General features: G+C 53.9%; 1 protein-coding gene across 6 annotated transcripts; it reads right to left on the bottom strand.

The window, feature by feature from the left end:
- Positions 1–647: 647 nt before the first annotated feature.
- Positions 648–25,336, bottom strand: RHBDL1 (rhomboid like 1). 6 transcript variants are annotated; one of them, XM_038418699.2, is made up of 8 exons: positions 24,900–25,336; positions 15,796–15,954; positions 14,135–14,359; positions 13,683–13,831; positions 9,255–9,367; positions 3,822–3,922; positions 2,972–3,032; positions 648–2,247 (listed from the first exon to the last, which is right to left on the bottom strand). In XM_038418699.2, exons 1-8 carry the CDS (start codon positions 24,936–24,938, stop codon positions 1,976–1,978), a joined length of 1,119 nt encoding a protein of 372 aa, XP_038274627.1. In that variant the 5' UTR covers positions 24,939–25,336; the 3' UTR covers positions 648–1,975. The 6 variants fall into 6 exon arrangements, with proteins under 6 accessions (XP_038274627.1, XP_038274626.1, XP_038274629.1 ...); XM_038418698.2 differs by having other exon boundaries at positions 15,787–15,954; positions 24,900–25,268; XM_038418701.2 differs by having other exon boundaries at positions 2,968–3,032; positions 15,787–15,954; positions 24,900–25,199.
- Positions 25,337–26,378: the final 1,042 nt, after the last annotated feature.

Raw genomic sequence — 26,378 nt, 5'->3', positions numbered from 1 at the left:
TGTGAACAACCATCACTCTACTAAAATCAGAGCTATAGTGATTTACAGTAGCTGAGGAGCTGGCCCCACACACGGCTGGTGCAAATCATCTTGTCTACGTGTGACTGTTAAACTGGATAAAGTAGAGTGTGACTGCAAAGCAGATGAACTATTCCTGATTCTCTCCCTGTGGGGATACTCTTATTCCAGAATCAGAGTGCCTTCTTGCAGATTAGCTTAATCCACATCCAAAATGAATTTTGTTAGAACAGAACACTCTTAATCCCGAATAAGAGCATCCACACAGGGAGTGAATCAGGAATAACTCCCCTTGTAGCCACGCTCCCAGAATCTTGGCATGTGGGACAAACTACAGCAGCACTCAATGTATGGGCCATTGGCGGAAGACAGCCCCACTTCAAATATCCAGTCCTTTGCCAGTCCTCCCTCATCATCAGCCATAAGCCCGGATGTCACAAGTGGCTCTATGTGGATGAGCAATTTCCATTTGGGCCACAGCAAATGAGGATTATGTCCCATTCAGCAGTGAATAAGCAAGCCTGGCTTCTGGTTCATTGCCCAAGACGGGGAAATCTAGTCCTCCCCTGGAGGAGCCAGGGAATGGATGCAACACTGCAGTGGAGACTCAGACAGAGAGCAGAGCCACATGGTGTGCAAAATATTTATTTATACTCCAAAAAGGGTCAGACTTCAAATGCGGGTCCTGCCACTTTCCCTTGGCCATCCCTGCCCCTCTCAGCATGAGGCACCAAGCCATTGCTCGGGAAAGCTCCCAGCAATGCCTGCCGCCGTGGAGCAACTCCAGGAGGTGTTTCACACCAGCTATTGAAAGCCCTGGGGTGTGCAAGTTTTGGGACCTGGAGAGCCACAGCTGAAACAAGTCTGGCTGGTCTCAAGCTCTGATTTGGCGCAGAAAAACTCTTGTTGGCACCAGAGTCCGTCATGTAAAGGAGCAATTTGTGTTTGGGAGTGGGGGCAGGGAGGCTCTGGCCCCTGCACAGTGGGTGGGTGCTCAGACTAACTCTGAACTGTGTGCCATGTGAGCTCTTAAAAGGTTAAATAAGCCAGGAAGCACTGTAACTGCCCTTGGTACAGAGACCAGAGCTTGACATGGCTGTTTCCTAGGGTTAAAGGAAAGATGGGCTCCCTCCTGACCTGCTTCCTGGCCTGTGGCTACACTGAGATTCCATCAGTCCCTGCACCCAGCTGTATTGGCCCTATCTTCTGCAGATTCAGGGGGCATCTGTGGCTGCTGCTGTCTGCCCGGTCTCTGCTGGCCATGGGCAAGTGAAGTCCCCTTGCTACTCTCTACTGGGCCTGGAAGCAAGGAGCAGAGATTTCATGCAGGGAGCTTTTCCACCCTTACCGTGCTGCCTCCGCAGGGCTCTGCCATAAGGGACTGCACGGAGAATGGGGTGCAGGGATGGGGAGAAGCCAGAAAGGGGAAACAGAGGGCATGAGAGCGAGCAAGAGAACCATCTTCACAGGGGAGCAGTATTTTACTGGGGCAGAGTAGCTGGGCTGCCCCCCGCCCCCAAGAGAGCTAGGGAGGTGCGAGGGAGAGGTAGGGGCAGAAAAACTGTACATTCATTAGGGAGCATTGGCATACCCAGCCTGGCACGGGGGGCAGGTCAGCTGGTTCACTCCCGCCCACGCTCGCCCGGGGGGCACACTCATTTGCTCACACACACGAGGGCAGAATAGCTTTCTGCCCGAGCTCTGCTGCGCAGGGGAGGAAAGGGGGTTGCCTCGGGATTTGCAGGCGGGCAGCGTTCCTTGTTTCCGTGTCAAGCGTCTGTTGCCTCCCAGCCTCAGGCAGGGGCCGAGGAAGATCCAGTCCAGCATCCGGCTGAAAAAACACACCGATAGAAAAAGTGCATGGCTGGTAACAGGCAGGGCTCCGGCTGGGAGGTTGGCACCCGCATCGTCTGGGTTTTGGCACTTTCAGGGTGGGTTTGGAGGGCCCGGGGGGATGCTATGGCGGAGGAGGGATGTGTGTCCCCAGCAGGTCATAGGCGAATATGTTCCAGAAGATGGCAAAGACGAGAAAGGTGGCGTAGGAGAGCAGCACCACCCACCAGACACACTGGTCCTGCAGGTTCTCCTCATAGCTGCGCAGGATGGTCAGCCCCATGCTGATGCCCACGATGGCGCCTGCCAGATGGGCCATGAAGCTGGGCTGGGGTCCAGAGGCTACCAGGGGTGGAGAGAAACGGAGCCATACGGCACGGCCCACCTCGGAGCTCACTACAAGGAGGAGGACGAAGAGTGAGAATGTTCACCACAACTCTGCTGAGGAGGCTATTGGCTAAGAGCCACCGCTGCCCTAGAGAGTCTTCCCTTCTCATGCCCCAATCACCTCCCCTGCAAGTCTATCCCAGCAGACCCTGCTGATCCCCAGCAATCCTGCCCACTGTGCCAGGCCTCCCTTTTCCCAGATGCAGACAGGGGGTTCCCGGTGGAAGGCTGTGCAATTCTTTACCATCAGCATCTGCGTATTGGTGGGGGTGACAAGCCCCTCCTGCACTCCAACCCCCTGCCCCAGCCCTGCACTCTCTCCTGCACCCTAACTCCCTCCAAGAGTCCACACCCCCAGCCGGAGTCCTCACCCACTCCCACACCCCAACCCCCTGCTCAAGCCCAGTGAAAGTGAGTGAGGGTGGGGGAGAGCAAGCGACAGCGGGAGCGGGAATGGAGTGAGTGGAGTCAGGGCCTCTGAAGGGGCGGGGCAGGGGCGGGGCCTCAGAGAAGAGGAGGGGCAAGGTGTTCCCTTTTGTGCCATTAGAAAGTTGGCAACCCTATTGGGAGAGGTTCTCTGGCTTGCGTGAGACCAGCCACTGGACTAGGTGATTAGATTGGTCCCTTCTGCCCTTGAAATCTCAAGACACCACAGTGCTGCCGGCAGCCTCACCCAGCTAGGCTCCCACAGGCCCTGCTCTCTGCTGCCTGACCACATCCGACACGTACTTACTGCACACCAGAGCCAGGACCATCCGGAGCAGCTTGTACGGGCAACGCATCCCCGCCCAGTTCTGTGGACAGAAACCCCAAGTTACGGCGGCATGAGAGCTGTGGCCTGGGATCCCCTTTGGACCATTTCCAAGTGGGGAGGGACCTGAGGGTGGCCGGCCAGCCTGTTGCTCACCCTTCAAAATGGCAGCGTGAGTGAGTGGCGCTGCGTATGCGCAGGGAGCCCACCGCCTGCCCGCAGCCGCATCCCATGGAACAAGACATGGCGGCCAGAGCCGGCTTACAGGACCTGGAAAGCAGGGGGCCTGTGCTGGGCCCATCAATGGGCGTAAGCACAGAGATAGGACAGCCTGTGGGAGGCAGATACCCCACACTGAGCCTACCAGAGCTGCCCAGCGGTCACTGGTAATGGCAGAGACAGAGGCAAAGGCTTCTCTGGGTACCTATCAGACCTCTCCCACTTGGCATTGCCCCCCCGCCAGTGCAGTGCCCCAGCTGGTGCTGGACAGGAGATCAGGAATGAACTGGTCCCTCCTGCAGTGCTAGTCCCCCGGCTGGTTATGTATCAAAAGACACGGACCAAAGCTGTTTGTTGGAACGTGAGCAGAAGGGCGACTTACAGTGACCCTGCAGGCCCAGACCCACCCCTGGCCCGCCATGCTGCTCTCCCCGGTGCCTGGCCAAATCCCCTTTAGCCTCGTCTCACTGGGGGCTCCTGACCCAGGGACATCCTCTCTGCTGTCCTGTGACCCTAAGGGACACCAGATCTCCAGTGCCAGGGAGGAGAAGCAGATCAGCCACCTCCCAGTCTGTCCTTCCCAGCTGGCCTGGCTGCAGAGCCAGATACTTACCATGACAACGTTGGCCAAGTGAGCAGAGCAGAGGGCGTAGACACCCCCCGAGCCTCCGACCAGAGGAGCCCTCATGTCTGTGATGGAGACAGTCAGGGAGCCTGTGGGGGAGAGAGGAAAGGGGGTTACAGAGTGGGGGAGAGAGGATCACCCTAGGCAGGACTAGATCCCTCTCCTGAGGAAGGAAGATTTGTGGGCAGGGCGAACAGGTGCTCCGGGGCGTCAGTCGTTCACTCACTCAGCATCCAATTTGAATGGGAGGTTTCCATGCTCGGGCTTTTCCTCTCCATCTGCCCATGTGACAAACTCAGTTACACACGCTCCACCTATCTCTCCCACCCCCAGCCCCAGCGCACTCACCCCTCACATGGCACGGTAACTCTCGGCACAGCCAGCAAACCACCCCCCACACCACCCAGAACACACAGCACCCACCCTCGGAGCCCACACACACCCACCCCAGGACACACTCCACACGCACCTCATAGGCCCCAACCGCATCCCAGGAGCTCCCACCTTGCAGCCCACGTGCCACACCTTACCCAGGCCACATATACACGCTGGCTAACACAACACACACACCCCGCCTACAATCGGCGCACTCCACACCTTACCCATGCCGTATATACACGCTGGCTAACACGACACACACACACACCGCCTACAATAGGCACACTCCACATACTAGAAACAGGTTACTGGACTTTATCCTGGTAGAATCATAGGATCATAGAAGATTAGGATTGGAAGAGACCTCAGGAGGTCATCTCGTCAAATTCCCTGCTCAAAAGGTAATAAAATGTTTTTTTAACTACATCAGAAGCAGGAAGCCTGCTAAACAACCAGTGGGGTCCCTGGATGATCGAGATACAAAAGGAGCACTTAAAAAGACAATAAAGTCATTGCAGAGAAACAATGAATTCTTTGCTTCAGTCTTCACGGCAGAGGATGTTAGGGAGATACCTAAACCTGAGCCATCTTTTGTAGGTGACAAGTCTGAGGAATTGTCACAGATTGAAGTAACACTAGAGGAGGTTTTAGAATTAACTGAGAAACTTGACAGTAACCAGATGGCATTCACCCAAGAGTTCTGAAAGAACTCAAATGTGAAATTGCGGAACTATTAACTATGGTTTGTAACCTGTCCTTTAATTCAGCTACTGTACCCAATGACTGGAAGATAGCTAATGTAACACCAATATTTAAGAAAGACTCTAGAGGTGATCCTGGCAATTACAGACCGGTAAGTCTAACGTCAGTACCGGGCAAATTAGTTGAAACAATAGTAAAGAATAAAATTGTCAGACACATAGAAGAACATAAATTGTTGTGCAAAAGTCAGCATGGTTTCTGTAAAGGGAGATCACGTCTTACTAATCCTATTAGAGTTCTCTGAGGGGGTCAACAAACATGTGGACAAGGGGGACCCAGTGGACATAGTGTACTTAGATTTCCAGAAAGCCTTTGACAAGTTCCCTCACCACAGGCTCTTATGTAAATTAAGTTGTCATGGGATAAGAGGGAAGATCCTTTCATGGACTGAGAACTGGTTAAAAGACAGGGAACAAAGGGTAGGAATAAATGGTAAATGTTCAGAATGGAGAGGGGTAACTAGTGGTGTTCCCCAAGGGTCAGTCCTAGGAACAATCCTATTCAACCTATTCATAAATGATCTGGAGAAAGGGGTAAACAGTGAGGTGGCAAAGTTTGCAGATTATACTAAACTCCTCAAGATAGTTCAGACCCAAGCAGACTGTGAAGAACTTCAAAAAGATCTCATAAAACTAAGTGATTGGGCAACAAAATGGCAAATGAAAGTTAATGTGGATAAATGTAAAGTAATGCACAGTGGAAAAAATAACCCCAACTATACACACAATATGATGGGGGCTAATTTAGCTACAACTAATCAGGAGAAAGATCTTGGAGTCATCGTGGATAGTTCTCTGAAGACGTCCAAGCAGTGCACAGCGGCAATCAAAAAAGCAAACGGGATGTTAGGAATCATTAAAAAAGGGATAGAGAATAAGACGGAGAATATCTTATTGCCCTTATATAAATCCATGATACGCCCACATCTTGAATACTGCGTACAGATGTGGTCCCCTCATCTCAAAAAAGATATACTGGCATTAGAAAAGGTTCAGAAAAGGGCAACTAAAATGATTAGGGGTTTGGAACAGGTCCCATATGAGGAGAGATTAAAGAGGCTAGGACTTTTCAGCTTGGAAAAGAGGAGACTAAGGGGGGATATGATAGAGGTATATAAAATCATGAATGGTGTGGAGAAAGTGAATAAGGAAAAGTTATTTACTTGTTCCCATAATATAAGAACTAGGGGCCACCAAATGAAATTAAAACAAATTTTACAAGGTTTAAAACAAATAAAAGGAAATTCTTCTTCACTCAGCGCACAGTCAACCTGTGGAACTCCTTGCCTGAGGAGGTTTCAAGGCTAGGACTATAACAGGGTTTAAAAGAGAACTGGATAAATTCATGGAGGTTAAGTCCAGGATGGGTAAGGAATGGTGTCCCTAGCCTCTGTTTGTCAGAGGGTGGAGATGGATGGCAGGAGAGAGATCACTTGATCATTACCTGTTAGGTTCACTCCCTCTGGGGCACCTGGCATTATCCCCCTTCAGGTAGTTGAAGGCTGCTATCAAATCCCCCCTCACTCTTCTCTTCTGCAGACTAAACAAGTCCAGTTCCCTCAGCCTCCCCTCACAAGTCATGTGACCCAGCCCCCTAATAATTTTCATTATAAATTTCATTGGACTCTCCCCAATTTGTCCACATCCTTTCTGTAGTGGGGGGCCCAAAACTGGATGCAAAACTCCAGATGTGGCCTCACCAGTGCTGAATAGAGGGGAATAGTCACTTCCCTCGATCTGCTGGCCATGCTCCTACTAATGCAGCCCAATATGCCGTTAGCCTTCTTGGCAACAAGGGCACACCGCTGACTCATATTCAACTTCTCATCCACTGTAACTCCTAGGTCCTTTTCTGCAGAACTGCTGCTTAGCCAGTTGGTCCCCAGACTGTAGCGGTTCATGGGATTCTTCCTTTCTAAGTGCAAGACTCTACACTTGTCCTTCTTGAACCTCACCAGATTTCTTTTGGCCCAATCCTCCAATTTGTCTAGGTCACTCTAGACCCTATCCCTACCCTCCAGTGTATCTGCCTCTCTCCCCAGCTTAGTGTCATCCGTGAACTTGTTGAGGGTGCAAACCATCCCATCATCCAGATCATTAATGAAGATGTTGAACAAAACCGGCTCCAGGACTGACCCCTGGGGCACTCTGCTTGATACGGGCTGCCAACTAGACATCGAGCTCTTGATCACTATCCGTTGAGCCCGATAATCTAGCCAGCTTTCTATCCACCTTTCATTCATCTAATCCATACTACTTTAACTTGCTGATAGGAATATTGTGGGAGACTGTATCAAAAGCTTTGCTAAAGTCAAGGTACACCCAGGTGATTTGACATCTCAAATTACATGCAGTGCACAAACATGCATTGGGCTGAATTCATCCCTGCTTGATCCCTGAAACAGGGTTACACCAGGGATGAACTTGGCCCATTAGGATGACTGGTGGGCGACAGCCCCACAGAGCTCTTCCTGGCTTTTTGTGCTGCTCTAGAAGGAGGGAAGGTTCAGAGTAGAGGAGGGACACAGCTCCCTGCACACCCCATCCACTGCTGCCCTGGACAGCTGTGCTGGAGCTGACTCCCCAAAGGACTTGGCAGAGCAATTCCATCTAAGGCCACTGGGCATGGCAACAACAGGATCTGGGACTGCAGCCTGCCAGGTGGGAGACAAGATCTCCCCGTCACACAGGGAAGAGGTGTTTGGGGAATGGAGCCCTGCCGCACACTGCACCATGTGCTACCTCTCCCAGCTACGCCACCATGGCTTTGGGGAAATCAGACAGCGCCTCTCATGCTGCTCTCAATGAGTGGTGACTAGGGAATCGGGGAATGCCCATCACTATAGTATGTAGGTATCAGTTCTGGGGAATCAGGCTGGGCCCCACTTTGCTCTCCATCTGATGCCGCTTCCAGCATTGGCACTGTGACTCTGGAGAGCAGGAAGGGCTGATTTTAGCTGCCCTCAGCCCCCGACAGTCGTCTGCTGAGACTGCTACTTTGGAGTCTCAGTGCTGCTCCTGGGGAGCACAAACCCATAGTGCCTTGCCCTGATTTGCTCCCATTTTTGGCAGCAGAGGGGCCTTGCATGGAATGTGCTGTGGATCCTGGCTTTCCCTCCAGCCTCAGGTCCCTCCAGGTCAGGCTGGGCAGACTAGGGGAGTGGCACTGCTCCTGCTACCTCTTCTGCAGCTGCAGAGTGAACTTGGCTTACAAGGGCATGGCCAATTTCCACCAGCTGAATATAAAACCCAAAGCTGGGGACCCTCCTGCATGTACTTCCCAGGGTAGCATCATCCAAGCTAGAGGAGAATCTCCATTCGCTGTGGGGCATTTGATGCAGAGCTGAGAAGTTCTGCTTCCATCCAATAGAGGGCAGCGGTATCACACCCACAGCCACTTTACTACATGGCTGTCCTGGGCAGATGAGATGGGATGATAGCTCTTCCCCAGTGTCCCAGGGCTGGCTGCAGCTGCGTTCCCCCACAGCAGGGTTACAGTACGGGGCTCCACTCTCCCCATGCACTCCAGATATCACAGGGACAATATCGAGACCCACAGGAGGAGCTCTGAACCCCTGTTAAAGGGAGCCAACCCACTGCAATAACTATCTGTGTCTGTGGAACCCAGATCCGGTTTACAGGAGAAGGGAATAGATCCATAGGAAGGGGACCTCTGGGAGCAAGTCAGTAACCAACTGAAGCTCAGCAGAGATCTGGGTCACCATCTCTACAAGCCCAACAAAGCCGGCTCTCCTGGAAATTGCCCATGAAGGGCAATCTTTCCCCCAGCCCTGCTGTCCTCAGCTATTTCAGTGGGTCTTCGCCTGACCTAAGGACAAGTAATGTATCACGAGCAGCTCTAATTCTTTATCGATCTCAGCTGGAGGTGCTGGCCTGCCTTCTGGGAATAAGGGAGACGGAAATGCAGAGCTCTGACAGCTTAGCGGGTGGGCGTGGGGAGAGCCCAGGAGTGGCCTGCACCGCCAGGGGGAAGAGGGGAAGGCAGGAGAGAACATGGGAAGGGGAAGACAGGCCAAGAGAGGAGCAAAGGAGAAAAGAAGCTGGCGGGAGAAGACAGCGGTGAGCTCTCAGGCTGACTGCCATAGCATAGGCACACACCTGGCCTTTGCAGCCGTCTCAGGAGGGGCCCAGGGGATGGGAATAAGGGGGAGCTAACAGCCAGGCTGGCAGTGGAACGGGGTCTTGAATGAGCCTTCGCCGCCAGGGCAGGGGAAGGGAATTCCTGCAGGAGGCAGCCTCCAGCCGGGCGCTCCCCACCCACCTGCCAGCACTCCCGCCAGGTAGAGGAAGCTGATGCGTAAGATGCCATGGACCATCTCCAGGGGGACCCCAATCATCAGCTGAAGGAGGGCATTGAATCCCAGCTGTTCCAGCCTAGACAGAGAGACAAGGAAACATGTTCATCCAGCAGTAACTTGGTACGGACCAGGCAAGCAGAGGGCGCTGGTCAGCTGTGCACACAGGGCAGGGGTGGGAGGGTACACGGTGCCCTGTGCAGGAAGGCAGCGGGTTAAACCCAGGGCCCAGGATGGGTCAGGGAGTTTCTGGGAATAACAAACGCAAATTAGGATTTTGGCCCAACCCTTCCCTTCTGAAGGCTTTAGGATCCCATGCTGGCCACAGCACAGAGCAACTAGGCCCAACAGTGGGAGATGCTGGTGAGCACATGAAATTCCCACTGGCTTCAGTGCGAGGTGGATACCCACTGCCTCTCAAGAGCCTCCCTCCCCAGCCCAGCCAGTGTGCCGCAACCCTGAGCAGGGAGGGCCTCTGTACGGGGCGGGGGGGAAGGGAAGGCCGCTCTTCATGGTCCAGCTCTGCACATCTGCAGCACCTCGTCTCTCGGCACTTTATACACACCAATGAGTCCTTCCAGCACTCCCGTTTTACTGAGCAGGAGACAAAACAGAGGGGCAGTGACTTGCCCAAAGGCACAGACTAAGCTAGTCACAAATAAAACCTCCTGCTCCCATGCTCCCTTGTGTAGCCCAGACCCTTCTCCTGCAAGCCTCGCTGTGATGGCTGCTCCCAGCCATACCTGTGGATATCCACCCAGGAGGGAACTGAATTGAGCCCACCTAACCTGGGCAGGATTGGAAATCGAGACCAAAAAGATCCCTCTTCCAAGATCCGCTCCCTGAGACAGTCCATCCCATTGCAGCGTTGTTGCTTGTGTAAACACTACTTCCAGCTGAATTTGTTTTCACTTGGAGCCTTGAGAGCCAGCGGCCACATTCACCCAATGAGCTGAGACCTCCCGGGGCCAAGGGTAGAAGGTCTGAGATAGGAAGACCCGGCTGCAGCCTCCTGCCATGGGGCCTGTTCCCGGGAATGCCCTGGGTACATAGCAATGAGTCCTGGCCGAGCCCTGAAATGCCAGGCACCCTCTAGGATTCCATTGACTTTGGCATCGGGGATCTATTTCAAGATAACACCACCCCAGTGCTAAATGGACAATGTTTCACCGAACAGCCTCCAATTAGAGGGCAATCTGTTGTTAATCCCACCAATCAAGAGGCCATGATAAGTGTTAACTGCAGCTAATCCCACCAATCGGGATCCTGTGATCAGACCTTTGTCATTCCTTTAAATGATAATTATTTGTATCGTCCCTAATTGACATTCTTTGCTATTACCACGCTAGTGAGTCCCACAAATCTGTGGTCTCTGCGCTGAGAGCATCTATGAGGGAGGGAGATGGCTGTCGTCCCCGTTAGACACTAGCTTGGGAAGAAGTCAAAGCCATGTCTCTCCCGCGCTGGGACACAGAGCCACGTAATAGAACAGCCTGCTTTTCTGCTGCTATTCGTGGCCATTGCTGAACGATGGCCCCTTTGTGTGATCCCTCTTCCCCCTTATTCTGCCTTTGAGCATCAGTGCGTGGGGGTCAGGAGCCATTCTCATACAAAATGTATGGGGAGGGCCCATGGGGTCCGGCCTATTCTGAGCCACTGGTCACTTGCTTCGTTCTCCAGGCATTTGAGGTGAATGCTTGTGCCCTGACACAGATGGAGAAGGGGGAAAAGGAAGAGAAACCCGGCAACTTTGGCATGAAATACATTTAAAAATGGGTTCACCCTTGATGTGCCCCAATTCTGGGCAGGCAGAAGCAGGAGCCAGGTACAAGAGAGCACCTCCAAGTAGCTCAAGAGGAACTTCAGTCCTGCGGAAAAGCTTTCCAGCCCTACGCCGTCAGCTGCCACCTCTCGTGACACTGCTTGGCCAGCATGCAAATCCCTCAAGAATCGACAGGGTGTTTCCCACCCCATCATAGCCGCCCTTATCCTGCCTCCTGCAGCAACATCATAAAGCTGGATTTAGGACATCGCAGCTATTTCCATGACGACAGACTGGGAGGTGAGCAACCCTGGGATTCGGTCTTGGTGCCAGGATTTAGCTGCCAGGACACAGCTTTTCTTTCACAAATCCTGGCAGCTTGGACGTGGGGAGTAGGATGCGCTGCTATACTACCAGGGAAGGGTTGGCGGAGCTGGACAGTCAGTAATGCTAGGCCACCAGTGACTTTAGCCCTTCTCCTGTTGGGGAACTGTCTGCTCCACAAATCTGACCCTCTTCAATATAGTTTGATCAGTGTGGTGTGTGAATGAATTGCAGACGGTGGGCTGCTCACCCACTGTCCCAGCAACCATTTGATGCTAAAACTCTGTGTATTTATAGGCTTTTCAGTGGGGCTCATTTCCATCCCAGCTGATGTGCTTACAAATGTTAATGAATTAAGCCTCACAACTGTGATGCACCCTCTTTTACAGGTGGGGATACTGAGGCATGGAGAGACACACTGAGCAATTTGCCCCAAGGTCACACAGTGAGAAAATAGTAGAGCCGGGACTAGAACCCAGGTCTTCTGACTCCAAGTCTTATCTACAACTGTATCCTTCCTTCCAAGTCACCTGGTATTGCTTTTGCTTCCTGATTGGATGACCTCCCCTTTATTATCTGCCTCTGCCCATAAGGAATGTCACTTCATCACAAGACAAATGTGTTGAGTCAAGTCTTGACCACTGGCCCAAATTTGCTTTCTGTGAAATTCAACCAAACCAAACTGTCCGTCCGGGTATTCGAACAGCAAATCAGATCATTCTCCCAGCCCATTGCTTTGACCCTGCCACCCCTCTCTCTGCATCCCTCCACTGGTTCCGCCTTCTCTATCGCCTCTAACATAAGTTTCTTGTCTTCACTTGCTAGATCCTTCATGTCCTAGCCCCACCCGACCTGTCCTCTCATTCTGCATCAATAGGTCAACTCCCACCCCCGCTCGGCCCAGGAACCCAGCCTCCGTCGCCCACTTCTTACATTTTCAAACAAGCACTTTTGTGCTTTCTCCCCTCGCACTTGGGAGAAGCTCCCTGTGCACAGCTGCAAAGCCACGTCATTGTCCTCCTTCAAACCCCTCCTTCCAACTCTCCCTTAGCATGAGGCCTACAAAAAACTGGACAATGGTTGGGCGGCAGGTGCACTGAGATCACTGCATACCATGGTGACTAGTTTTGTCTCACTGTTCTGCCCCAATTTCTCTGTCCGTATCTGTCTGGCATCCCTTGTCTTTTACTTAGATTGCAAGCTGACTGTCTTTCTGTTCTGTCTGTACAGCACCTAGTACCATGGGGTCCTGTGACAAGGGGGTTCTAGATGCTATGATCATACAAAAAGTAATAATAATTATCATAATTAATAACAAAGAAGGGCTGCAAACCCAGTTGAGGCTAAATTCTAGTCCCCAAAATGTAACTGTCTCACTATTCATCCAGCTCAAAACCCACTCCTGGAGTCTGATGTCCTTTATTACCCACAAAGCAAGGCACCGTGCTGGCAGCTGCAATACAAGGTACTTCTCACCCCGTGCCCTCTTAGGGGATGTCTACACTGCAGCTGGGAGCCTTCCTCCCTCCCAGCGTGGACAGAGACAGACACATACTAACTTTGCTTAAGCTAGGCCTCTCAGATTAGCAGCACAGGTGATGTGGCATGAGGGAGGCTCCAGGGTGAGCCCAGGGGGTTGGGTGGCCAGCCCAGGCCACCGCATGTACAACAATGTCCACCCTGCTATTTTTAGTGTTCTACTCAAGCAGAGCTAGCACAAGCCTGTCTCCCCAGCTGCCATGTAGACAGACCCTCAGCGGTAGCTGAGCCTTGACCTGGAGGGACCACACCTATGGGGGACAGGATAGGCCAGCCTCAAAGCCCATTCAGCCCTTGGCCTCTCTTCTGACACTGCCAGGGAGGTGCTGGGGGCTGTTGTGCACTAGGAACGCACTAAGACCCCCCACCTCACTCCACACAGGCCAACAAAAGGCCCATCGGGTGGGAATACCTTTCAGCCACTCCTGATCTGGGCTAGAGATAATCAGACAGCCTGGAGGTGACTGGTTCCCAGGAGCCATGCAGTGCCCCAGGAGTTAAATAAACGGTTCTAGTCCGCAGTTCAGAGCAAGCAGAGCGAGCTGTCGCCCATACCTCGACCTTAACCATGATCTGCAGGCTCTGTGATCTCTGGGGAGCGGGGGGAGGATAGGAATTCATATCCCAAGTTCATCCAGCCCTGGGCTGGCCCACCCTGCTTCAGTGACAGTCCCCACCACCCCACCTGCTGCAGTGAGACAGGAACACAGTCTCTCCACACCAGCTGAGCTGCCTACCCGCAGGGGGCATGGGAGTGGTATGTCCTTACCCGACGTGCATGAACATGTAGGTGAAGAATCTCCAGGCCCGGGCTCGGTGCCCCGGGTGGTACACCAGCGGGCTCTTCATATACTCTGGGTGGTAGGTCTGCAGGACCCACCGGTTCAGCCGGGCCCCGTAGCAGAGGAACACGATGATCTGCAGAAGGGAAGGGGCTAGTTGTCAGTTATAACCAGAAGGAATTCCCCGCCACGATGCTAGGCCGAGCTGAACCTGTGATACCCCTGCCTGCTGCCAGGCTGGGTGACTCTGTGACATCCTCCTCCTGCCCTGGCTTTGGAGCTCAGCATCCCCCAGGAAGGTGCCCAGGGTGGATTGTTTCCTCGGATCACATGCAGGTGCCAGGGAGCCCTACCCCAGTGGCTGGTTGCTAGGACCGCCCCCTCTCCCACGGCAGATACAAGGGCAGGACAGTGTGGTCCCTAGGAGCAGTCAGCGTACCTGGGTCAGCGTGATGGCTGCCATGAAGATGGGCGGAGGGCAGGTGCGGTGCTGGTAGAAGTACCAGCGCCGATCCATCTCGCAGGGCAGGATCTCATAGGCCACGTAGCGGACAAAGCGTTTGTAGAAGCCCAGGCCGGTCTCGTCCAGCAGCACGTCCCGGGGCAGTGCCCTCTGCCCATTGGCAATAGCTCGTTTGAAGCTACTGGAACGTTTACTGCTAATCTGCAAAGAGAGACCGTGACATACGCAGCCCGCCCAGCTACTCCACTCCCAGCCTCTGCTAGCAGGGGTCAGCCCAGGGCAGGGATTCTCTGTCCCATTCCTTCCAGTTCCTGCCATCATCAGGCAAGCACTGTGACCCAGGCCTTCTCCATCCTCAGCTGAGGAGAGGGGGAGGAAGGGCTTTTGCTGGGGCCGTGGCAGGTTTGGGATTCTGAATACACAGCAGGGACGGGGACAGCATGCTAATGTCTCTCTCTTATGGATCATTTTCTCACTCAGCCAAGGCAATCAAATAATCTATGGAGAATTAAGGATTTCTTTCTGCATAGCCAGTGGTGCCGCATGCTTTAGTCAAGAGCTCAGCAAAAAAGGGGGGAAATATTCTTTATTTTCCACCTCCCTGATTGCTTCCCCTTTGGAGGCCTCTCACCTGGGTCCTGAACCAGCAACTTAGGTCTGAGTGCCCGCTACAGACAAAGCCCTACCTCCCTGGTTGCAGCTGCTAGAACAGAATGGGGCAACAGCCCTGGCTGCGCGGGAGCTCCTAGCTGTGAGCTGTCCCACCATCACCCTGGAGAAGGAGCTGTAGGAGCTCCCTGCAGCAGTCAGTGATAAGGGTGGCTCTCGATGGGGGAGTCACATGAGTTCCCCTCCTTTTGCTCACAACTGTCTTTTCCTCTCACCCAGTGCTGGCGCCACATGGCCAGCCCTGGGGAGGCCTCCCGAGAACAGCAATCAGCAACACAAACCATCCCCACCATGTCTCAGTTCAGGGAGGGAGTGGCTCTGCTTCTGTGGCCCATGGCATGCTGGGTCTCCCTGCTCAACAATGCTGGCTTGCGTGGAACAGCCTCTTGTCCCCTGGGAGCTGAGCTGAGACCTCCCCAATTCATTTAAACACAGGCCAGCCAACAGCCAGCAGGGAGTGCTGGCTTGGAGTTCCTTCTCCAGCATCCCAGCCCAGCTGCCCACAGTGGGCACTGGGTCGGCCTGAGGGATCCCACCGAATGGGCTTCATTCCTTTCTGTGCAGCGGGCGCTCTGGGAGAGTGGTTACTGCCTAGGAGCCACACCTTTGAGTCTCAGGGCCACATTCAAGCCTGGCGTAAGCGGGGGCAGAGGGCATTGACATCAGCAGAAGCCGGGCTCACTCACACCAGGGATGAATTTGCCTCATGAACTAAATGGAGGGCTGGGTTTTGCGCTTCCCCGCCCTAAAACTCCTGCCTTTGAGTGGCAGGTCCATGCACATGAGCAATGCCCATCTGTCCTTCAGTTGCCACCCTGAGCCTGCCCTCGTGGGGGCTGCAGGATTAGAACTGCCAGGTGGGTTGTTCCAGCTGCAGTGTTTCCTGGGCAAAGCATTCCCCAGCAGCACACAAATCTACAGCACTTGCACAGTGCCTCGAGGCTGTTACTAGTACTCACGTTACTGACCAGGTCGACCAGCTCCTGATAGCAGATCTGCCCTTCATCATTGCTCTGGGCCAGAGCCACCAGCATCTCCAGCTTGGCGGGATCCAGGGGCAGCTCATGGCTGTGCACCAGGCTGGCGAAGGTCTCTACGCCAATGAAACCAGTGTTGTCTGGATCAAGCTGCAAAAGAAACCAGAGTCAGAGAACCGAAGGGTGTCAGCTCCAAGCATTGGGAAGATGGCACTGCGGCTGGAGTAGATGGGAGCTTCCCTTCACCAGGACTCTTACACTATTCCCTAAGGTCACTTCTTCTAGGAGAGGCTGGCACTGGAGTGGGGAGTGGAGTGGCTGGGCGCTGCCCCACAGTCCTCACGCTGCTACAATGCCCGGCACAGTCATGGAGGGAGATTTTTAAAGCAAAGGATTTCAACAATGGGTTTTACTAACCCTGGAAACCCTCAGCCCAGCTGCTCTGCTCTGTCTCTCTCACTCTCCCACATGTGTGCAGCTAAGGAAGTCTAGGACATGAACCAAGAGCTCCTGAGACTCAGTCCAGACCACAGAATCCTTCCACTCCATCCCTCCTACACAGCTCCTAAGATGGGAGAGTGGGCTCTGCTAAAGGCAGGAGAGAAAGTTATGGGGTGACTTGATAACAGTCTATAAAATGGGGCTAATGCTGCCCTGTCTCACTGGGCACACTCACTAACATGCATGGAGCTCAGGCAATTGGAGCTCTGGAAGGACAAAGAGAGGCAAGTCAGCATGTGCAGGAACCCTTAACCCTAGCACCTTTGTTTATGACACACCTGCCTCTTCCTCCTTCACCAACAAGCCCCCGAATTCTTTGCAGGTCAACTTCCAGAAAGCAGAAGCTGCATGTAAAATACGGGAGCCCTGGAAAAGGAGCCAAACTCATCGGCCTTCAAAAGGCTTGGGGAAGGGGGGTTAGGATGTTCTTCTAGCTCTACAAAGGACAATTTCAGAGTAGCAGCCGTGTTAGTCTGTATTCGCAAAAAGAAAAGAAGTACTTGTGGCACCTTAGAGACTAACAAATTTTTCTGAGCATAAGCTTTCGTGAGCTACAGCTCACTTCATAGCGAATGCATCCGATGAAGTGAGCTGTAGTTCACGAAAGCTTATGCTCAAATAAATTTGTTAGTCTCTAAGGTGCCACAAGTACTTCTTTTCTTTTTACAAAGGACAATGTTCCGCAGGTGGGCGACCCCTTCAACCTGCCCTACATTTACTGGGAGAGCACGGCTGGAATCAATAACCAGCTGTGATTACGGAGTTCAGAACCAAGGTGTCCAAACCCAGAGTCCTTTCAGAAACTTCCCAGATTCACACCTCAAGTCCCAGCAATTCCAGCTGCAGTATGAGCAACGGATCAACTCTGAAGACCTTGAACCTGAATCAGGACACGCAGCGCAATGTCGCCCCATTTCCCAACTTCTTCTGAGCTTCCCATGCAGTTTAAGAACACAAGAAAGGCCATACTGGGTCAGACCAATGGCCCATTTAGCCCAGGACCCTGTCTTCCAACAGTGGCCAATGTCAGATGCCCCAGAGGGAATGAACAGAACAGGACAGTTATCAAGTGATCCATGCTGTGTCGCCCATTCCATTTCAAAGTGTCCACATCTGCACCCTCCTCTCAGCTCCAAACTCTTTGAGATGCAATGCCCCTTCGGTGTGCAAATGGAGGGATTCTGATGGACTGAGGAGCAGGCCTTTTTCAAGTTCTCTTTTGCACTTCCCACCCTTTCCCTCACACTCCCATCTCCTGTTCCCACTTCAGAATTGTGAGCCTGGCTCTGGTGAACAGAACCCTATCGAATTCCCCTAGCACCACCTGCAGCTCTTTCAAAAGTGTCACGTCCTCACTCACCCAGAGCAAAGCCACAGTCATGCTGGATTTACCAGGAAGGTTTGTATCCAATTTCCTCCTTGAAAAGTACTTTGAATAATGTGGGGGAAGGGCTAGTCTTAAAAAAAACCACCACCACCAACAACAAAAAACACCATGCTGGAAGGACAAGAAGAAAAGTCAGAGTATGGTTAAGGGCCCTGCTGAGGGCATAACAGAGGCTGGGTTCTGCCCCGGGGAGGCAAAGCCAGTAAAACAGAATTATTCTGCAAATAATATTGTCTCTGTCATCTTATTCTCCAGGGAACGAAATGCAAAACACAGAGCTCCCTGGCAATGTCCTTGTGGAATGGGCAGGACGGAGAATGCTGTGGGACACGGACAGGCTATTCTGGTTTGAGCTGAGGGAGACTGTAGCCTCTCTAGCCCAAAGAATCTACTGCTCCCTGGGGCTACTGACAGATCTAGTGGAGACTTCGCATCTCACCCTGGAGGGCGCAGCAGCTGCAGAGATGGCCCAATCCAGGGAAGGAGAAGGGCCCCCACTCCCCGCAAGAGCATGAGAAAGGGGATTACAAGGAGGGGGGATGCAGCATATGGCCAAATTAACCCTTTGGAGGCTGATGACAGCACCTAGACCTTGCTCTAGATAAGGAAAGCAAGCCGAGCTCTCTAGGACAGAGGTTCTCAAACTGTGGTCTGCAGACTGAGCTCCACTCAGGTGGTCCACAGATAGTTCCCTCTAAGGTGCACTAATTAGGTGGGTGGCCGCACACAACAGAACAAAGGGCCACCCACCTAATTAGAGGAGCCACACAGGCTCGGCTTCACTAATTAGGTGCCTGAACCTGGAGAAGATGCACGTGTAAAGTGAGGTGGGGGCCTTGGGGGAATAGGGGGTAAGTGGGAGGGGACAGTGGGGTGAGAAGAGGGGGTGGAAGGAATTTGGGACGTGCAGGGCTGCGGTGACCAGAGAAAGAGATGACTTTCCCCAGCTCCAGGCTGCTTTGGCAGGGGAGAGACCCCCACTCCTTCCCAGCCTCATCTCGGGGGCTGCCATGGCGGGTGAGAGAGGGAGAGACCCCCCTCCTTCCCAGTCTCAGCTTGGGGGCTGCCGTGGCGGGGGAGAGAGGGAGAGACCCCCCTCCTTCACAGCCCCAGCTCGGGGGCTGCCATGGCAGGGGAGAGAGGGCACGTCCATCGCATTAGAAAGGTAAAACTACTGATATAAAAATATGAGTTTCAGAGTAGCAGCCGTGTTAGTCTGTATTCGCAAAAAGAAAAGGAGTACTTGTGGCACCTTAGAGACTAACAAATTTATTAAGAGCATAAGCTTTCGTGAGCAACAGCTCACTTCATCGGATGCATTTGGTGGAAAAAACAGAGGGAAGATTGATATACACACACAGAGAACATGAAACAATGGGTTTATCATACACACTTTAAGGAGAGTGATCACTTAAGATAAGCCATCACCAGCAGCGGGGGGGGGAGGGGGGAAAGGAGGAAAACCTTTCATGGTGACAAGCAAGGTAGGCTATTTCCAGCAGTTAACAAGAATATCTGAGGAACAGTGGGGGGTGGGGTGGGGGGAAGAAATAATATGGGGAAATAGTTTTACTTTGTGTAATGACTCATCCATTCCCAGTCTCTATTCAAGCCTAAATTAATTGTATCCAGTTTGCAAATTAATTCCAATTCAGCAGTCTCTCGTTGGAGTCTGTTTTTGAAGCTTTTTTGTTGAAGGATAGCCACTCTTAGGTCTGTAATTGAGTGACCAGAGAGACCGAAGTGTTCTCCAACTGGTTTTTGAATGTTATAATTCTTGACGTCTGATTTGTGTCCATTCATTCTTTTACGTAGAGACTGTCCAGTTTGGCCAATGTACATGGCAGAGGGGCATTGCTGGCACATGATGGCATATATCACATTGGTAGATGCGCAGGTGAACGAGCCTCTGATAGTGTGGCTGATATGATTAGGCCCCATGATGGTATCCCCTGAATAGATATGTGGACAGAGTTGGCAACGGGCTTTGTTGCAAGGATAGGTTCCTGGGTTAGTGGTTCTGTTGTGTGGTGTGTGGTTGCTGGTGAGTATTTGCTTCAGATTGGGGGGCTGTCTGTAAGCAAGGACTGGCCTGTCTCCCAAGATCTGTGAGAGTGATGGGTCGTCCTTCAGGATAGGTTGTAGATCCTTGATGATGCGTTGGAGAGGTTTTAGTTGGGGGCTGAAGGTGATGGCTAGTGGCGTTCTGTTATTTTCTTTGTTGGGCCTGTCCTGTAGTAGGTGACTTCTGGGTACTCTTCTGGCTCTGTCAATCTGTTTCTTCACTTCAGCAGGTGGGTATTGTAGTTGTAGGAATGCATGATAGAGATCTTGTAGGTGTTTGTCTCTGTCTGAGGGGTTGGAGCAAATGCGGTTATATCGTAGAGCTTGGCTGTAGACAATGGATCGAGTGGTATGATCTGGATGAAAGCTAGAGGCATGTAGGTAGGAATAGCGGTCAGTAGGTTTCCGATATAGGGTGGTGTTTATGTGACCATCGCTTATTAGCACCGTAGTGTCCAGGAAGTGGATCTCTTGTGTGGACTGGTCCAGGCTGAGGTTGATGGTGGGATGGAAATTGTTGAAATCCTGGTGGAATTCCTCAAGGGCTTCTTTTCCATGGGTCCAGATGATGATGATGTCATCAATGTAGCGCAAGTAGAGTAGGGGCATTAGGGGACGAGAGCTGAGGAAGCGTTGTTCTAAGTCAGCCATAAAAATGTTGGCATAATGTGGGGCCATGCGGGTACCCATCGCAGTGCCGCTGATTTGAAGGTATACATTGTCCCCAAATGTGAAATAGTTATGGGTGAGGAAAAAGTCACAAAGTTCAGCCATCAGGTTAGCCGTGACATTATCGGGGATACTGTTCCTGACGGCTTGTAGTCCATCTTTGTGTGGAATGTTGGTGTAGAGGGCTTCTACATCCATAGTGGCTAGGATGGTGTTTTTAGGAAGATCACCAATGGACTGTAGTTTCCTCAGGAAGTCAGTGGTGTCTCGAAGATAGCTGGGAGTGCTGGTAGCATAGGGACTGAGGAGGGAGTCTACATAGCCAGACAATCGTGCTGTCAGGGTGCCAATGCCTGAGATGATGGGGCGTCCAGGATTTCCAGGTTTATGGATCTTGGGTAGCAGATAGAATTAACTTAGGCTTGAATAGAGACTGGGAATGGATGAGTCATTACACAAAGTAAAACTATTTCCCCATGTTATTTCTCCCCCCCACCCCACCCCCCACTGTTCCTCAGATATTCTTGTTAACTGCTGGAAATAGCCTACCTTGCTTGTCACCATGAAAGGTTTTCCTCCTTTCCCACGCCTGCTGCTGGTGATGGCTTATTTTAAGTGATCACTCTCCTTACAGTGTGTGTGATAAACCCATTGTTTCATGTTCTCTCTGTGTGTATAAAAATGAGTTGTGTGCTTTTCTTTGTAGAACAAAAAACATTAGTTATTATAAAGGGCTTTTTATATAGTGCTTTTATCCAAATCGCTTTACACTAGTTAGCTAACGGTGCAAACAACATTTGGAAATCACAGGTTTCAGAGTAGCAGCCGTGTTAGTCTGTATTCGCAAAAAGAAAAGGAGTACTTGTGGCACCTTAGAGACTAACAAATTTATTAGAGCATAAGCTTTCGTGAGCTACAGCTCACTTCATCGAAATGCATCCGATGAAGTGAGCTGTAGCTCACGAAAGCTTATGCTCTAATACATTTGTTAGTCTCTACGGTGCCACAAGTACTCCTTAACATTTGGAAAGATCATTAAGTGGTCCGCCGAGATCCTCAGCAATATTCAAGTGGTCTGCAAAAAAAAAATGTTTGAGAACCACTGCTCTAGGGGTTACTGCCTCTCCACAGCGCTTGCTCCTGATCCTTCATGTGGCTGGCCATGTGCCCTGGATACATTTCCAGAGCCTGGTGAGCCTAGGACGGCTCTGCTGTAGGAGGGGTGGGGCAGTGCTCCAGGAAGCAGTCAGGAAGGGGCTGTGTGGGGGCAATGTAGGACATTGCCTCCCCCCATAATAAACCCCATGTCGGGTACCAATTCCACTTTTACATTCTCCTTGGAGCCCCCAGTTCCCTGCACACTGGGCCTAGCAGGGAACTGGGGGCTCCAAGGAAGCTGTGACACCCGTGTTCATTGAACAGCATCTCAGGTAGGCAACCCCCCAGCATAAGCAGTCACATCCAAGTGTGGGCTAGTGGGTAAATAGCTACGGTGCTAGACTGAGACTCAGGAAACTTGGGCTCTATTCCCAGCTCAGACACAGACTGGCTGGGTGGTCCTGCCCACGTCACTTCACCACTCAGTGCCTCCCTGTCCCTCCCCTTCTTTGTCTCTCTAGGTTGTAAGCTCTAATGCCCATCTCTTATTATTGTATGTACAGCGCCTAGCGCACAGGGGCTCCCACCACACTTGTGGCTTCTAGGTATGACTGTAATTCATATATCAGGAACAATAATCCCTAGGATACTTTCCAGTACCACTGGGTTTGGCCTCCAGTTAACGACCCACTTCCACCAGGCAGCCACTTGCCCCCTCTCCCTGGGTATGACAGCAGGGCCTCCATTCAGCTCACTAGAGTCAATAGCTATTCACTTGCTCTTCCTGTGGCCAATACCATTGCCATCGCTGCCCCCTAGCACCACCGCATACTCAGCAAACGCACATGCTCTCACCCAGGCATACCACACACAAATACAGACCCAAGCACACACAACACCTGTCTGCATGCACACATACACACTACACATGCATGCACGCCCTATGTGAATGCACACCCATCTACATGCATATATAGACACTACAGTATGTCCACACTTAGGATTACACACTTGTTCTGCATAGGCACACATACGCATGGAGATGCACACATAGTATACCTCCACATCTCATGTACACGCATGCCCACACACCTACACACAGAGATGCACTCATACCATACCTCCACATCTCATTACACACATGCCCACCCACATGTACACACAGAGATGCACACATGCCTCCCCATCTCGTGTACACACATGCCCACCCGCACATACACATGGAGATGCACAGTATACACATGCCTCACACATATGTATACCTGTACGCACATGATACACACGATAAATATGTATGCCTGCACCCTCCCCCCCCACACACATGCATGCACATAGTATACACAGGCTCACACCCCATGTGAAAGCACACCCACCCACCTGAATATGCACATAGGCATTTCATACACACAGTACGCACTGAGAGCCACACACATACCCACATATGAGCATGTACACTCTCTCCATGCTTGCGCAATACACCCGGAGATGCACACCTACCATGCATGCACAAGTACATGCATGTGCTCCAACACACACTTTCCCAGCTTCTCTCTTGCCTTGTGCATTTCAGTGCAAATTGGCCAGCCCATAACAGACTAAAGCAGCAGCAGCAAAGTCAATCCCCGATCAGGGACCTGCAGAGACCCCGTCTCAGGCCACATTCCAGTGCCTGTGGCCTGCACCCTCCCAGATCAAACTGTCATCACCGATGCTCATATCCCCTGCACCTAAGGCTACAGCACCACAGCTCCCACAGGGCACCAGGACTGGGAAGTTTATTCAACCTCTAGCTGCTGAGAAATGTTGGACATGGAGGTGACAGGATCTGAAGCCAATGTCCTCCCCTAAGAAGCTCTCTAACCTTTGGACGACCATCTATAGGCCAGTGGTTCTCAGCCTATTTACCATTGTGGGCTGCATATGCAGCTCTCTGTGTGTTGTGTGGGCTGCATCCACACAATATATATACTGCCTCTATGGCCCTGAGGAGGTCACCTGGACTACAGCTATGTGCTGATTGGGCCGCAAGTGGCCCACGGGCTGCAAGTTGAGAACCACTGCTCTAGGCTGACTGGCATTACTGCTCCCCTGCCCCCAAGAGCGTAACAGGCCCAAGCTCTCTCCCTCATGGCAACCCTTCCTTTCCTTAGACACATTTGTACTCCTCAACTCCTGGAGGTTCAGCTCAGATTCCACATCCGATTACCAGTGAGATGCCTGGTAACCCAGCTCCCTCCTCCAACGAGGTTGTGGGACTTGCCCAAGGTCATGCAGTGAATCAGAGGGATAATTATTGAAACGGGAACTCGGAGTCTAAATTCCTAACTGAAATTAACGACCAATCTCCCCCACATCAGAATCCCTGGCAGCGCAGAGGACTGGCTAAAGAGACTGAATTTGGCTGCCAGAGTAGATGAAGGGGTTCCAGCCGGGAATCAATCAGAACAGAGTGCCACTCGGTGCCACCAAGGGTTAATGCATTAGGGCCCAATCCTGCAATCAGAGCAGAGGGCTCAATGCAACACAGTGTTAACGCATTAGGGCCCAATCCCACGGTCAGATCACAGGGCTTGCTGCCACCATGTATTAATGTATTAGGGCCCAATCCTGTAGTCAGGTCACAGGGCTCAGTGCCACCACGTGTTAATGAATTAGAGCTCAGTGTTTCCAGGTGCTGGACACCCCTCACCCACTCTTTGCCCAGTCTGAGGGCAGCTGCTGGTGCTCAGCGCTGCACTGAATCAGGTCCTTAGCCTCGAAGCTCTGAGCTGGGATGAATGAGGAGGTCAGAAGTGAAAGGAGCTGCATGGCCACTGGGCTGCTGGCTACAGCTGCTCGAGCAGGTGCCCTGATCCAACATCCTTGGCAGCTGATGGTTCAGGAGGTGCCCCCAAAGCTGGAATAGCAGGGTCACGGCAGGCCAGCTTCAGAGTGCCTCTGACAGAGCTGGGGGGGGGGGGAAGGATGCTTGGCTCTCACTAGTGTAAGCCGCCCCCTCGCTGCCAGCAGGCACCACATCCACGCTCACGAGCGCATCCGTTCTATTTCAGAGGCACGACAGAGATGGTGCTGGCTGAGGACACCAGGGCTCCCCACTTGGACGCCACCAGGAGGGGGAGACAGACCCCAGAGGTGCACGTGGGCCTGGTCTGCACGAAGTCAGGAGCTAACAACACGGCGTGGCGAGAACCCACCAGGGAGATACCAAGGGGATGGGCACAGAGCCAGGGTGGCACGTCTGCAGAGAGCCCCTGTTCCACCGCCCCCCCATGGAAAGTTAGCCCCCTCTCCAGCCTGCATGCCAGAGCTTGGCTGGCACCCACCCCATCCGAGCTGGAGAGGAGCAGCAGCCGCTGCCTTGGAAACCAGCACTCACCTGCTCCTGGATGAGCTGCAGCAAGGAGCTCCTCTCCATATACCTGCCGGGGCTGGCTGGCTGCAGGGGCGGCCGGCTGCGGGGCTCATCGGAGGCAGGAGGCGGCGCGGGGCGGGTTTGCTGCTCGCCTCCCAGGGCGCCGGGAGCGATGGCAGGGAGGGGAGCCGGGCTGCAGCCGCCGAGCCAGCCCCGCGCTGCTGCGGAGCGATCGGAGAGCGAGCGCCGCTCCTCTCCCGCACAGCCGGGCTCCGGGGGCGGGTGCCAGCGAGAGGGGCTGCGGGAGACGCGGGGCCGGGAGCCAATGGCAGCCCAGAGGGGGCGGGGGGGGAGGGGGCAGCCGCGGAGCGCCGAGCCCACCGGAGCCGGGAGCGACGCGGCAGCCGCCTCTGGCGCTGGCGAGACACCTGCGGGCCCGGCCGCCGGGGAGCGCACGGGGCGGGGTGAGCGGCGGGCACGCAGCAAACGCCAGGCGGTCACCGGGATGCTCTGGACACCGCCCCCCTGCATCCCGGGTGACACCCGGCCCGGGCACAGCGCCCCCTGCCCCCTGCATCCCGGGTGACACCCGGCCCGGGCACAGCGCCCCCAGTCCCCTGCATCCCGGGTGACACCCGGCCCGGCCACAGCGCCCCCTGCCCCCTGCATCCCGGGTGACACCCGGCCCGGGCACAGCGCCCCCAGTCCCCTGCATCCCGGGTGACACCCGGCCCGGGCACAGCGCCCCCAGTCCCCTGCATCCCGGGTGACACCCGGCCCGGGCACAGCGCCCCCTGCCCCCTGCATCCCGGGTGACACCCGGCCCGGGCACAGCGCCCCCTGCCCCTGCATCCCGGGTGACACCCGGCCCGGGCACAGCGCCCCCTGCCCCCTGCATCCCGGGTGACACCCGGCCCGGGCACAGCGCCCCCTGCCCCTGCATCCCGGGTGACACCCGGCCCGGCCACAGCGCCCCCTGCCCCCTGCATCCCGGGTGACACCCGGCCCGGCCACAGCGCCCCCTGCCCCCTGCATCCCGGGTGACACCCGGCCCGGGCACAGCGCCCCCTGCCCCTGCATCCCGGGTGACACCAGGCCCGGGCACAGCGCCCCCAGTCCCCTGCATCCCGGGTGACACCCGGCCCGGGAACAGCGCCCCCTGCCCCTGCATCCCGGGTGACACCCGGCCCGGGCACAGCGCCCCCTGCCCCTGCATCCCGGGTGACACCAGGCCCGGGCACAGCGCCCCCAGTCCCCTGCATCCCGGGTGACACCCGGCCCGGGCACAGCGCCCCCTGCCCCTGCATCCCGGGTGACACCCGGCCCGGGCACAGCGCCCCCTGCCCCCTGCATCCCGGGTGACACCCGGCCCGGGCACAGCGCCCCCTGCCCCCTGCATCCCGGGTGACACCCGGCCCGGGCACAGCGCCCCCAGTCCCCTGCATCCCGGGTGACACCCGGCCCGGCCACAGCGCCCCCAGCCCCATGCATCCAGGGCAGTAC

Source organism: Dermochelys coriacea, chromosome 10 (assembly GCF_009764565.3).
Source record: "Dermochelys coriacea isolate rDerCor1 chromosome 10, rDerCor1.pri.v4, whole genome shotgun sequence".
In the NCBI taxonomy this organism is placed as follows: Eukaryota; Metazoa; Chordata; order Testudines; family Dermochelyidae; genus Dermochelys; species Dermochelys coriacea.
Note: the sequence above shows the minus strand (reverse complement) of the source record. Positions and strands in the feature narration are given on the sequence as shown.

Bases quoted from the DNA above. Each gene is read 5' to 3' on its own strand.
- RHBDL1 (XM_038418698.2), bottom strand. From the start codon at position 24,938: ATGGAGAGGAGCTCCTTGCTGCAGCTCATCCAGGAGCAG. The intron at 14,360-15,786 runs GTGAGTACTAGT...CTCTCTTTGCAG, and splicing joins TGGTCGACCTGGTCAGTAAC to ATTAGCAGTAAACGTTCCAG. The intron at 9,368-13,682 runs GTAAGGACATAC...CTCTCTGTCTAG, and splicing joins TACATGTTCATGCACGTCGG to GCTGGAACAGCTGGGATTCA.